At 39.8% G+C, this 15,443-nt stretch overlaps 1 protein-coding gene across 1 annotated transcript in view; it reads left to right on the plus strand.

Moving 5' to 3' along the window:
- The window catches only part of LOC146868554 (epithelial sodium channel subunit gamma-like), a 211,230-nt gene that overhangs the window by 155,369 nt on the left and 40,418 nt on the right, over positions 1-15,443 (plus strand). Inside the window, exon 10 of the mRNA XM_085611221.1 lies at positions 11,982-12,057. Within this exon, the coding sequence (XP_085467347.1) occupies positions 11,982-12,057 (76 nt within the window). The remainder of the gene's footprint in view (positions 1-11,981; positions 12,058-15,443) is intronic.

Consider the following 15,443-nt stretch of genomic DNA (forward strand, 5'->3'; position numbering starts at 1 on the left):
AAATGATTTTCTTTAGTAACGTTTGGTAGACAATGTCATATTTCCCCATTGCAGATCAAAAGTAAGAGCTAGTAAAGTTCATGCAAATTTTTATCTGGTCCTGTAAAAATAAAACTGATTCGAGGAAGATGCTTACAAATCATTTAGAATCTAGGATACACATGCATCAAAATAGCCAATAGCCAATCCTTATTTGCGATTTTTAAGGAATCGCAATTAAGGATTCACTATTGGCTATGCATGTAGGAATTGCAATTAAAATAGCGATTCCTACAAATTCCTTAATTGAGAGTTGCAAATTGCGAGTCGCAATTAAGGAATTGCTTCCAATTAATTCCTATGGGCCTAGAGGCCCATAGGAATGAATGGGAATTGCTTGCGCAATTAGCAAGTACCCATTAGGTACTCGCAAATTGTGCATGCAATTTCAAGGGTGCAAGGGTGTCAAAAGGACACCCTGTGCACCCCTGAAATACAATTTATCCACAGGTTGCACACACACATGCCCCAAGAACATGTGTGTGTGTAACATGGGCCTTTGAAAAATGCACTTTGGTGTATTTTTCAAAGAAATTGCAAATAACCATCAACTTTAGATTGACGGTAATTTGCGATTATTAATTGCGAAATCGCAATATTTTTTGCTTTTCGGCATTGCATTTAAGGAATCGCAATTTGCGATTCCTTAAATGCAATCGCAATTTAAGTAATTGCAAATTTTGCGATTCCTTAATTTGCGATTTTTGCATTTGGTATGATGCATCCCAAATGCAAAAATACCTGTAGCAAAGGGGCAGTTTCTCGAATCTGTCCCTTTGCGACCGGTATTTGGTTTGATGCATGTGTACCTAAATGTCTCCTCACTCTGCAAACCCACAGTTCCCTCACTCTTTTTAAAGTCAAGGGAACCACTGGGTTACCATAGGTGAAGCTTCCACAAGTGCAGAGGGTGCCGTGCCATTCCCTGAGCCAGCATTACATCCACCACAGGACTGTTCGGTCACAGTGACAGTCACCCATGCCTATTGAGACACAGATGACCTTTACTCATTTTTGCTGCCCATGTCTGCCATGTGATGCAGGGAGGAAATGAGAAAGAAAATGTTAATGGGCCCCTATGTGTAGGGGAAACACTGCCTGTACATCAGAGCCTTTTACTATATGTTCAGAGAAAATAAATTCCCACTTTGAAAGTTTGCTTTCTCTGAAGAAAAGTGTGCCCAGCAGGCCCTTTAAACATGGCACCTGCTCATTAAACTTTCAGTGCTGTGACGGGAACTACCATAGCGATGGCACCATTCTCAGCATAGAAATCCATTCCAGGCAAGTGGGCATTTCTAAATAGTGCAGACAGTCCCCAAGCATGTGTTTGAGGTCTTGACTTATGCCCCCTGGCAGAGTGTCTGCCAGGGTCTAAATAAGGCACTACATTTCTTGTTTCCAAATCTCAAATCACTTAGGAAATTCACGATTATAATCTTCTGAACAATTCCACAACTGCATGAATACAAAAGCCATATGATATTCTTTCAATCTAGCAAAGTCAGCTTTAATTGTATTTTCAGTCTCCCCATTCATAATAAAGAGGTTTTTTTTGGGGGGTGGGGGGGATCAAATAAAATTGTGCCATCAGATTCCCAAACTGCATGTAAAAAGTGTGGGCACAAGCAGTTTGAGAAACATACAACACTCTATGCAAGATGTTCATGTTTATCATTTTCATTTTAGCCCATAATGCTTACACAAACAGTAATAAATCTGAAGCATCAACAGAATTAACAGCATGTAATCTGCATGCAAGTAACATGTGTAGTCTGTATTAAACCTGGGCGGACAACTACGCTACTCTCGCGAAGTTTGCGTAGTTTGTACTACTTCGCGCTACGCGAATTGCACGTAGCACAGTGCAAAATCGCGTAGCGTAGTTGGCATTATTTGCTCGCTCGCGGTCTTCAACGTCAAGTTGGCGACCGCGAGCGAGCAAAATGACATCCCGGCGAGACTTTTTCCTCATTCTCAATCAGCAACATCAAAGTGCCGATCGCGAGCGTGGAAAATAAACCTCCCGGCGAGATTCTCAACACGGGGAGGGCAGGAATCTCATTGCGAGTGGTCACGTATGCTCGTGACCGCTCGGGATGAGAAACTACCAGTCCGCGTTGAGAAAGCTGCCGCTCGAGTATAAATCTACTCGAGCGGCAGAAAATGACAGCTCGCACTGTGCACGATGCCATTTTCAATGATTGCACAGTGCGGACAAGCATCCGGCAATGTGCAATCATTGCGAACAGCGCACTACGCAGTTCGCGTAGTGCTACGCGTATCTCGCGTAGTGCGAAGTGCACTTCGCGTAGCTACGCGTAGCGCTACTACACGATCTACGCCCAGGGTTAGTCTATATTGCCTATTCTAATTCCTACAATGGTATTAATAAATCTGATGACAATAAAGAGAGATTCCATAGCACATAGTTACACAGTGGACATCCCTGTTTAGTGCCTTTGTATAGATTAAACTGTCTGGACAAAAGTTCATTTGTATTAAAACACAACCCCCAGACTCTTCACACATGCCTTTCCAGCTTTCAATGGATATGTTCCAGAAATTAATCTTTCTTGGTTTCTCAAAGAGGTTTATCAAATTTCCAGCTTTTAGTTCCAAAAGTAGCTGGTGACTCAGGTGTGACTTGGTGAATTGAAGATTATTTCTCACCTATCTAATGTCATTTTATATGTTCTGCTTTTTATATGCCAATGTGATCCACATACATTTTTTCAGTAATTACTTTATTTAATTTGTTACGCCAAGTCTTAGTTAATGTTTGATCAATTAATTATATTAGGCTTATAATTAGCACACTGTTAGCGATTCTAATATTGTTATGGCAACATATGACTGTTACATTGAGTTAGGAACTTAAGCTACTTTAGTACATTAATAATTTATCAGTATGCAGATGATACCCAACTGTACTTGAAAATCTTAAGCTCTTGAACCATTGTTAGGGGCCGATTATAATGTTGGTCGTAAGGCCTCTGACCTTTGGTCGGAGGCCTGACGACTGCCATCGTCAGTTTCACTTCCGACCGACTGATTATGAATCAGCCTGTCGGAAGTGAAACCAGCTAGTCATTCCGGCTGTCGGCTAGTCGGAACCGGCTCGTATTCGCAAAAAGGGTGGGCCTTACTGCCCTTGGGATTACGATGCACGGTTTCCGGCATGGTTTCCATTCCAGCCAGTATGACATGGAAACCATGTTGCATAGCTGTTTGGGGGCCCCCCAGCCGGGCCCCCTTGTGTGCGCAGCCTCTGATTGGTGGCCGAGGAGCACCTATGGTGCCGCCCGTTGATCCCTGCACCCCGAGCCAGGCACCTTGGGGTGCCTGCCACGGGGTGCAGGGATGAACAGCACCTCCCATTTCTCTATGGGAGTATGTATTACGGCCGGTTTACAGCCGTAATGCATGCTCCCAAAGGGAATTGTAGGAATACGACCGAACAGTGTTCAGTCGCATCCTAATTAGGTGGTCGAGACTGCTGACTGGAGGTCGGTCAGTCCCAGGACCAAGACGGTGTCAGGCGGACTTGAGTCCGCCCGACATTGTAATTAGGCCCACAGCCTTTACAAATTTTAGTAAATCAAACCTACCAGATGCACATGTTCTTTCTTAAACTAAACCCATCTAAAATGGACCGCTTCCATTACAGTCTTGATTCCACATATTATGCCCTCTAAGCCACCCCTCCGATAGATACCCTATGCAAAATCACTTGTGATTTGTATTGACCAGAGAACATCTATGCAGGTCTACATATTAAAGATGGCCTGAACTTTTTAACCGTACTCTGGAAATTCAAGCCTACTAACGCACCATTAGACTTCAGAACAGTAGCACGATCTCTGTTTTTCTCTCTCTCCTGGATGCAGGCAGTGTCCTGCTAGCTGCTTTAATTGGTCTACCCAAAACCTCCCTAGCATCTCCTAAAGCCATGGTGTAATTTGCTGTTCACCTGGTCAAAGGAACAAAGGAAACAGAGAGCTTTTCACCCATTCTAAGAGACCTTCACTGGGTACCAGTCAAGGCTAGCAATGACTTTAAAATAACACGTCTCACACAGAAGGCAAGCCACATCGGTCTGCGACCCTATTTAAAAAGCAAAGTTCACACCAGAAGAAGTAAGAGAAATTGCATTTCGCAAGTGGAAAAAAGAACCAGAACATAACAAACAGTGGAGCTGTGGCTTATCAAAGGGTCCCCCCTGGGCAGATGTCTCCCTAGTTAAGACACTAGAATGTCTTGATGATTATGTACGATTATGTACGATTTACTGCATGCAGTGGAGTGGACTCGTAAGCAATAACAGACTATGACTATGGTGAAAGACTGATTATTGAAGGTGTAAAGTTGTGTGCCAATAAGTGGAAGTGACAAACAGTGTGAGTTTTCCTTTTTAGGTCGAGCCTAGAGCAGCGCATGCGCTGCTTGCTCGACTTTTAGTAAAGGGGTAAAAAAAAGTGCTACCAGATGCTGCCATGGCCGGCCTAGAGCTTGAGTGCATGTGCGCGGGCACGCGCTTTGCGTGCCTCTCTCCGCGCTTCAATTCCTTCCCCCGCCCCCACCACAGATCTCGTCACTCTGCTGGCCTCATTAAGAGCAATTAGCCTGGCTGCGCGCGCGTCTGCACTTTTCAAGCACTCGTGCTTCTTCCTCTGTCTGGCAAGCCCCAAGACCACTTCACTCCTTTTTACTAGTTTAACGTCCTCTGAAATATGCCATAAACTAGAACGCGTGGGAGGTAAAACAGAAGGCAATTTGCTTTATTTCAGATTCTTCAATGTTTCAAAAATGACGTGTTAAAAAATCTTCCTGACTGTGTCATGGTTCTCATCCACGGTAGGAAAATTTGTGCAGATGTACAAGCTGGGGTAAAACATGCAAAAATATCCTTTTGTTTTCTGTCCTCTCCAGTAGCATGAGTAGTTGCTTCCATGTCCTTGTTCACGATAAAGCCTCAAATGTTTACCTTTTCCACACTTTGGGAATACGTTTTCAAATATCCTCTTCCACTGATGAGAGTTGAGGACATTTGCACTTTTTTTTTTAAGTAAACCAATGTCTGTAATGATTTGAAAAATCGAATAATGTTCCAAATCTAAGGTTAGTCACAGACACACTGCACTATACTGCTTGGCAGCCCCACCCCCTCAGTCCTATCCTGTGCACTACAATTAATAATCAGAAGTACTAAAACTTTCATAAAATCTCGGTGAGTGTGTTTTTTTTTCTAATTCACTGATTACAGCCGTATGGGGACCGTGATACCATTAAACTATTGAATTCATGGAGACAAGGTTGAAATTGGACCAAATTGGCTGTCACATGATTGCCGCTGCCCAATTATAATTTGGGGTTTAATCAAAAGAGGCCACTGTCTGTGTGATTGATACCAAAAAAGCCAGGAAGGCACGCCTCATTCTGCCCCATGCGCGGATTTATTTACTCCTTTTAGAAAATATATATTTTTTTCTCTTTTGCGTTTCTTGTACTACAGGCTAGGCTGGCCCTGCCTCTGTCTGCAGCAGGTTCCTCGCATTGTTTCTGACTGCCAGGAAGAGACTTTTGCCCCCTCACACATGTATCCTCTCTGTGCTTTCTGGGCTCAGCTTCTTTTTAGTCCACAGACACAACAAAGCCATATCTGGGAATGCAACATCGGATACCTGCAATCCAAGCCTCTGTTTATAGAAAACACGCTAAAGTGCGCGGTTATTTAATATCTAAATGCAGGGGCCTTAAAAATGAAAACTCGATAAGGTCCCAAAAGCGAGACCTATTGGCTATGCCAATGCTTGTTTGAAGGGTTGTGTTACTTCTTGGTGAATTTTAAAGCAGAGGATTTGGCTGCGTAAGCAACTGCATTATTTGAGAGAAAAACTACTAGAACGCAACACAACCAATTGTGACCTCAAAATGTAAACAAGGGAAAAATGGATTTAAAACATTCTTTTAATTTTTGAACAGATTACACAAGAAAGAGATAGGCAAGAGCTGGGACATAATCACGCTACAAAAATACATAGAAGTCAATCGAGTCCTCAGAGGATTTAGAATCTTCATCATTATGAATCATCCAGACACCAGTCTGGAACTGCTTCAGGAATGGGGTGTAAAAACATGCAAAGCTAAAAAATAAGATGGAAACTCTAATTAAATATGATAGGAAATATCAACATGGAAATGAAAAGAAACAACTGAAAGTTTTTTAAAGGTGAAAAGGATTATGCTGAGGGTACGATATGGACATTTGCAAAACTTTTTGATATCCTCAAAAAGAAACCTGAATTGGATAAGACACTGATGGAAACAGCATCCTTAGAAAAAACTAGCAAGGCTGAAACTAATGTGAGTAGTGTGGAAAGAACACCAGTCACATATGAAAAACAAACACAGAGAATCTTTTTTTTAGAGGAAATTAAATGTGACAAATATATATAGAGAGAAATAAAATGGAGAAGAAGAGAATGGAAGCAGTCAAAAGCAAGAAAAAGACAAGGAGAAGCCTCAGAAGAAAGAACATGACCTTTACACAACCAGGACACAAAGGTGTGATGCAGCAACACAGGACAAAAGCTTAATTGTGAAGCTGTCATACTATAGACCAACATTGGAAAATAAATCAGTACTGAATAAAGGAATCTCTTTCTGTCAAGACCAACACTGACTTTGTAGAAACTAGAATACGTAAATATGTGAGAGGTTTAAACTGGCAAGAATAGATGAGATAAAGAAAAAAGGAAATCAACTCTGACTTAAGAAAGATGTCAACAGGAAGGTTCCAACCTTGTGATTGAGCAAATTCCATATCTAATCAATCTATATGAACTAATAAAGATAAATCAAGAACAATTAAAAGTTGAATCTTACAAGAACTATTAATCAGCATTAGACCTGAATACTGTAATGTAAATGACAAACATGATATTGTTCAATTTTGACACCAGGAAATACAATGGATATTTTTCATGTATTGGTATCTCAAAATGTAGAACAGATGGGAAAGATCAGAACTCAAGGAAATAATGAGAACCTAAACCATGAAACAAAGATAAGCACTTAAGTGTCTTCAAGAAAACAAAGATATCATCATAAAACCGGCCAATAAAGGTGGAAACATTGTAATAATGAGCAGAGAAAAATACATTAAAGGAGCAGTGAGACAAATAAATAATTGGAGCACCGTATGAAAAACTTCACAGGAACTGCATCAATTAAATATTTGTTGAATTATTGGAAGCCTGGTATACCCAGTTAAAAATGAACACGAATAAATATCGCTACATGGAAACAAAAAGACCAACAATACCTACAATTTATTTTCTTACAAAAATACATAAATGTTTGGCTAATCCCACTGGGCCACTAGGAGTGTCCACATTAAATTCTCTATTTGAAAAGATATCACAGTATGTGGACTACAGTCTACCTCTGATAGTAAAAAGGCTAAGCTTAAACATTAGAGATACACAAGCATTACTACGCATTTTATCCAATACAAATTGGCAGAAGGACTACTCCCGGGTAACATTCAATGTGGTCTCATCATGTATTTGTGGAGTGGTGTGGCTCACTGGTTAGAGGCGGCAGACCCGGAAGCAGAGGTCGGCCTGGGACCAGGGTTCGATTCCTGACACGGCAGGGTCTTGGGCCAAGGTCAGCGGACTTGATAATTCTCGCCTCGGTGCCTACTCTAACCATGGATCCCACTCAGCAACTCTGGTCAATAGCTTGCTTAATCTCCACTTACGGCCCCATCAGCGCCGGGGATGCTTGTCTTCACCTTGGAGATGCCCAGTAGGGACCATCTCACAGGGAAGGCCAGGATGGGTTCCCCAGCGGTATACAGCGCTGGGGCAGCTGTGCGCTTTACAAGTATACAACATTTACATTTTTATATCCATCAAACAAGACATTATGTTGAACATCTGTGAGTACTTTTCTTAAGCAATGCAACATTTGGGAACTTGAACACTCCAAAATGCTATTATCAATGATTGACTGTGTTAATAATAACATTTAGTTCAACCACCAATTGTATAGACAGAAAAGAGGAACAGACATAGCGTTTATTTCTCTCCAAGCTACACAAACCTAGCGATGGGCTGATGTGAAAAGAATTGAAGCAAACAAAATTATCAGTTTCTGGAGAAAACAATCTGGTGGCGAAGATATGTCAATACCTTGTTTATTATTTGGAATGGATCTGTAAAGAAGTTCCACAACTATTTTTCCAGTCTGAACATTAAAGGCTGTGGTTACCTACACCGCTAACAATGAGAAAATAAACACCTTGTATATTCGAATATACATTAAGGATAAAAACCTGAAGACCACGCTGTACTAAAAAGTGACATCAACAAATAGTACATTTTATTGAAAAGGTTTTCACCAAAAGGCCCTAATAAGAAACATTCCATATGGCAAGTTTGTAAGAATGACAATAAATTGCCCTGATATGGCTGAATTCAATAAAAACTGTGAAGATGTAAAACAACATTTTCAGTAAAAAAGAGTACTCCTTAACTACAGTTAAACAAGGATTTGAAAAATCAAAAACTAAAACAAGAACAGAAACTATGATCATGAGAAGGGAACAGGGCTTGGCAAAGCTAAAGAATAACACAATTAGACTAATTCTGACTTACAAAAAGATATGCAATCAAGTAAAAAAAATCCTAAAGCATTGAAATCTTATCAGCAATGACAATGACATTGGACATCTATCAGGTAACTACACTTAAATATCGTCCAGGAAGGCACCGGCACCCAAACACCTTATTGTCAAAAGTCATTTCATGAAGAAAAATCGAACTCAGGACTGGTTATCAACAAATCAAGGTGGTTTTGTCATATACAAAACATTAAAAGCTTGCAAAATAGAAAAGAATACGAAAGAAATTTCAGACAGAAGCACCTGTGATCTCAACCACGAAGAGGATGACATGCAGCTCAATATGTTGCATACATCTTGGAATACAAGTGTGGACTAAAATATGCTTTGCTGCATCTATGCATATCTTTTGATCATTGCTTAAAAAAACATATTGGCTCAGATTGTAGTTTCTACAGATTTGTGTTTAAAGAATATAGCTTTATTGTATTTATTTCCTAAATCTTGACATTTGAGCAAGAAATATTATTTTAGTAAACCATTTTACATTTCACAAACGGGTTGAGGAGATTACAATTCTTGTATTTCTTTGTAAAGAATTAGAATTTGTTTAAGGACCTTGTTATTTGAAATGTTTTCGAGAAGTTAAGAATTTAGTTTTTATACAAAATAATGTTTATCTCTGGGTACTCTGAAAACTGTCAAAACAACAGGTGCACATTTCAATAGCGTTATAGTGTCTAATTTAAGAACAACATGGGATCAAGAAGTTTTTTTGTCATAACAGTCTTAGAGTACACACTAGTTGTTGGGTCTTGAGACTCAATGTCTTTACAAGCTCTAAAGTTTTACAGAACTGGTGTCAAACTAAAATCAGCTTGCAAAATCACATTGTCAAATTGATTTGAAATCAGTTTTTTTTAATGTAATTGTGATGAAGTAACAAAGGTGGCTTTGCACTCAGTAGATATACGTTCAGTCAAGTTACATTCACCCCATCAGCAACTAATTTTAAGATTTTCCATCTACCTTCTGACACATGTTTCTCTTATTTCACAGAAACCTTGAAATGCTTCTGAAATAGAACATGTATACCACAGTGTTTATTAAATTGATAACTGTGTACTTCTAGTCTGAGCTCTGTTGAAATGTTATAGCTTCCGTTTCTGTTAGGTGAATCTCATGCAGTAATAATAATAAATTTAAGATTTTATTTCATTCAGTCACAGTGTTTATAGCATTATCATTCCAAGATATCTGTGTCAATAAACTAGACATTTCCACTATTGGTTATGTTCACATATCCACTTGTATAACAAAAATCCATGTAGATTTCTGAAAGTTTACTTTAACTTTATGAATTTGTGTCTACAACCTCTGTAGGACTTTTCTCATTCATTTGGAACTTAGAACTTAATAAACAAAGCACTAAAGTAGGAAAATAAATGTTACATAACAATACAAAAAATAAATCAATTAATAGACTAGATTCACTAACTCAGTACACCAGACTATATTATGTATTATGTTCAATTCACAATATAGCATAAAACAGATCATGATATTTAATTACTGCAATATGACTAGCATTAATTTATATACCCTACATATCAAAGTGTATTATTTTTTCTACTAATAATTAATCAGTTCACCTATTTATTGAACCCGTATTTAATGATAATTTTACTGAATACTTTTATCAGAAAAATAATGTGCTTCATCTGTGATGCCATATATTAGCTACACTTCTTTGCTCAATTATTCACTATGTTGTTTTTTGTTTGATCTTCCTGTTTCTTATGTTCATATGCATGAAATACATGTTTGCTTTACATTTGTATACATGTTAGGTTGTGATTTCAATAGCTGTGTGTGAGTGTGTGTATGTGGGTGTGTGTGTGCGTGTGTAGTGGCATTTCTGTAGATGGTATTTTTTATTGTCTTCTTGATTGGAGTAATGGCCAGCAAGAGTGGGCATGGCCATGCAATCTTGTGTCTTTTTTTCTTGAATTAGCCTCCCATTTAATTTGGTGAATACTTTGTATACACTACCATTGGCCATGTTTTGCCCATGTGTTGCTCACATGCGTAGTGTGATTTGACAACTTTTTCACTTTTGCCACTTCCATAGGTACTTTTTTGCTGATTATGCAAGATGCCTAGAAAGCCTCTTTAGTGGTGCATACGTTTTAGTATGAGAAAATACAGTTCCAGTACAGTAAGGGAGAATGACGATATAACATGAGATAGAGCTTTTTTAAGACTTCTGATTATAATACGACACTGAATACTTAATTCCAATGCCCAGAGGCCTTCTGTTTTCCATGTCTTTGCACCGGCTTTCAATTAACGAGTGAGCCATTTCACATGTGCCCCTTTTTAGCTTTTTCATTGGAGTCCATTAATCTTTCTATTACTTTCCATGCCTGAACTCTGCTAACATTCCTTCCCTATCCAGAAACATTTTTCAGACTGTACCTCTTCTTTTTACTTTCAGCCAGTTAGATACCAGTACTCCAAAGGTTCTTTGCTCAGACTCTACCATTAATAAGACCCTTATGCACAATTCCTATCAACATTCAAATGCTCACAGAGCACATATCCTCACTCTTAGGCATACATTACCCAGAGACATGTAATGTATAGGTTCTCTGCTCTTACTCTTTAGTAAAGAGATACTTTTCTTGGGTGGAGTTTCTTCTGTGACGTATACACTAATTCTAGGTCTTCAGAGCAAATATAGTCTGGTCTAAACACTCCTTTGCCCAGAGGCCTCTAGCCACACTGTCTCTGCTCTGGCTTTGACATTTCCTATTAACCGTTTTCAGGTCTCGCCTGACCCAGCGCATGCGCTGGTCTTTAGGTCTCGCCTGGGCTCCAAAAAGTGCTACCAGGCCAGCCTAGACCTACAGTGCAGTACAGTACAGTTTCACTTTCGCGGCCGCGCAGCCGCTTTGATGTTTGATCGTGATCACTTTCACTTTCGCTTTGCATAGCCAATAGGTCATGCTTTTGGGACCTTATAAGTATTTAGTTATGCAACTGTTGCATGGCTAAACACTTATAAGGTCTCAAAGGCGAGACCTATTGGCTATGCCAATGCTTGTTTTTTTCTGTTCTTGCCCAAAGCTGTTTGTGCACAAACTTTCAGTATTGGTCATTTAGGTACTTGGATGCTTTTCTTGCACGTGTTCTCTGCTGTGCCTCCATAGCTCTGTGGTAATTTGTATATTCTGTCCTGTCACAGTCTTTCATTGTAAAACTACTCCCACGTAAATTGCATTTTCACATACTTCTGTCTATTTTTCAGGGACAACTTTGTGAAGGTTGTTGTGTATTTTAAACAACTGAATTATGAGCTGATTGAACAGGAACCCTCCATGACAGTGAGTATATACCTCAAACAGAAATGCAGTGGGCCTGGTTGTGAAAAAACGATATTCCTGACGCTGTCACTAGAACCCCCTGCAGATTGGCAGTGGGTTCTGGATCTGTGGAGACTTGCACTAAGAGGCAGGAGTTAGATCTGTTCATCATTGCAGTGGGTTTTGGATTCATTAAAGGTAGCACTGACTGCTGGGTCTGTAAAGAATGACCCTGGGTTCTGGATCTATGGAGATCCAGATGCTGAAGTCATGCACACATACTGTAGGGGCTGGATATCTACAAACCGACAAAATTATCTGCAGATCAGCAGTAGGTGCTGGATTCTGACAGTGGATGCTGAATGTACATTAAAAGGGCAGTGATTGCTGGATCCATGCAGACGAGCTATGGGAACAAGGCTCCTGCTGACTAGCAGTGGAGATTAGTCTATCCCAACTGGCATGGGTGCTGGATCCATCCAGATCAGCTATGGGAACAAGGGTCCTGCTGACTAGCAGTGGAGACTGGTCTGTGTTAACTGGCATGGGTGCTGGATCCATGCACAGAGCAGCAGACATTGGATCTATGTCGATTGGAAATGGACATTTAATCAATGTAAGCATAAAGAGATACTTAAACAACAAATGCTACAATAGCATACAAAAGGCAAGACAATTTTCACTGCAAAGAAACACATTTCCCCCAGTAGAATTTAAATGTTTGAGGATTTGTCCTGCCAAAGACATTAGCATTGTGGACAACTTCATTCTTCTAGAATGAGCCAGGATTCCAAGTGTTGTACCCCGAGGACAGACAGGGTGTGGTCCATAATTAATTTGCAGATAGCATAATTATTTTTAGGTGATTTCCCCTTTCCTAATCCCCCTGCCGCCATGCTTGATAACAAGGGATCTTTAGCCTTAGAAATTTTGCATATTTTCTATAGTAATGTCACCCAGTCTTTTTGTCAAAATCTGAATAATTTTGACCACTGCTCAGAGAGTCATACAAAAGAGCCCATTCTGACTATAGCTTTGATGGCACTCACGCAGCCAGTTAAATAGGCTGAAGAAACCAGAGTGGATATTAACTTCTATGTCCCCATGTCTTCCATGTCCCCATATTAACATCACCCCAACTCTTCTTTACATGTTTAAAAAACTATCGGAGAGAGCGGGGTTATTCTAGCTAACGAGCTATCTGAAGACCTCATACCTCTCTAATAGCACCTGTGAAGTGCTGTTAAAAGGTCCCAGAGTGAAGTTTAAACTTGCTTCATGACAAACGAAAACAACGAAGTGTGTAGGCTACAAAGGTTACTGTACCAATTATATGTGTTTTTAGACTGATGTGGAAAATGTACTGAACACACACAGCATGCTGATAGGAAATATTTAAAAGCATGTGAATTTGTGAGAGAACTATGAAAGCAGTGGACAGTTTATACAACACAGCTCTTCATAGAACATCAGCATTACAAGTTGACATAGCAATGGCTTCTTCATCCAGATTTGGGGGAAAGACTTTTAAGTCCCCAATAATATGGTAAAATAAACAACTGGTTCCCTGCATAGCCACTTTTTTTAACCATTCACTTAAAATAAGTGAGATGCCAAACTGTCTGAAAATATCAGGATTGACTCCTCTCAGAAATAGGTCTGATTAGATCCTGATACCCTGCAAAACAACCATGTACTTGGAGGTCTTCATTGTGTGTCTAAAATGTTGGATAGAGTTGTATCATCATAGCTGCAGGCTTTTATGGCTCATTGTTTGAAGCTGAGCATTCATCGAGCAGGCTTTACACTGCTGCACAGCACTGAGAGAGTATTGGTATAATGCTGGTTGATGGTATAACTATTGCTGATGATGGAGACCATCACTATTGATCTTCTTGGCCTTTCTGCAGCATTCGATGCTGGGGACTTTGATTTATTACTCAACTGTCTTACGAGAGCAATATCGGATGCAGGGTTAAGACGATTTTGATGTATTCTTATTAGCGTGTGCAGTTAGTTAAGTTTAACCTTTTTTGTATCATCTGAGGTGAAAGTTGATTGTGTGGTTTTGCAAGGGTCAATGTTATCATCACTCTTACTCAGTGTGTAAATCAAGCTACTGTTTTCTATCATCAGAGGTAGAGGCAGGCCTCTAGGTCTGAATATGGCAAATAATAGCACTAACATATAAAGGTGGCACTCATATAATGGTGGCAGATAGGTGTACCAGTGAATAAGGGACCAAAAGCTGATTTTCTGTCCGTAAAAAGAGGCGTAGAAGAAGTGGTCACCCAGGCTTTGCAGGAATGGAGAAGGGTTTCCCTATTATAGATTGGAATAACCCCAACCCCGAGCTGGATGCAGGCATAAATGTGGCACCCCATGGCACACACCTCAGAACACTGTCTGGACCGAAAGAGGATCAAAAGGGGACTGGACCGGCTGTCTGTGACTTGAGAGGAGCCTTGAAGAACTGGACATGCTCTCCCCTCAGAACATTTTCAGCAACCAATCTCCAAAGTGCCGATGGAACCAACCTGGTTCAGGTATCCGGCCTTCGGTTACACAGCTGCGGTACAGTTTCAGCGGTGTCCCATCCTGGGAGGCTTTAAATTCTCAAAAAGTGACAAAGTAAATTTTTTTCTTCAAAAAATGGCAAAGTCTCTTTCCAAAGTGGTACATAGAAGCTTTTTAGAACTTGTTGACTTTCATAATATCACTAGGACCAATTTGCTTGGTGTATCGGACCTCAGCTTTACCGCATGACAATGGACTATCATTGGCACGTAATGCTTTTTGGTGCTATTTTGACTTAAACATTTATAAATTCATATCTCCAGTTCTCTTTATTGGACTTTTGTCATTTTGGTGTCCTTTTGTTCATTCAATTGTACTCTGTTCTAATTTGGGTTGCAATTTTTTTGTTTGCTATTTTAAATTTATTACTGTTAAATACTTTGCACATTGCACTAAGTTAAACCTTTCTGCTCTGTGCCATATCCCAGGTTAATTTAGTGGCTTTGAGGATTTGCCCTGACAAAAAGTGTTATTGTTCAGGAAGTGTGGAAAGTTTTTACTACTACAATTGTTTGTTAAAAAAAACACTTCTGTATACCAGGGCACAGTGGAGAGATGTAATGGGTGATAAATGGTGTGAGACAACTGCCTAATAGGAAAATACATAATTGGAAAACTGAAGCGATTAAGCATACTTCATCACAGCTAGCTTGCCCGGGTGTAGCTCTTTTGTTATCATGTGAGGAAGTGTCTCCATCTCTAAGTATACTTTGGAATGAATATCCAAGTTTAGATTAGTGGAGTGGTTTCTGAATGGTGCTGGACATAATATTTAGAAGGTGCAGTGGCGTACAAAACATATTATCATTAAAAACATGGTGACACTTGTG

Source organism: Triturus cristatus, chromosome 1_2 (genome assembly GCF_964204655.1).
Source record: "Triturus cristatus chromosome 1_2, aTriCri1.1, whole genome shotgun sequence".
Taxonomy (NCBI): Eukaryota; Metazoa; Chordata; class Amphibia; order Caudata; family Salamandridae; genus Triturus; species Triturus cristatus.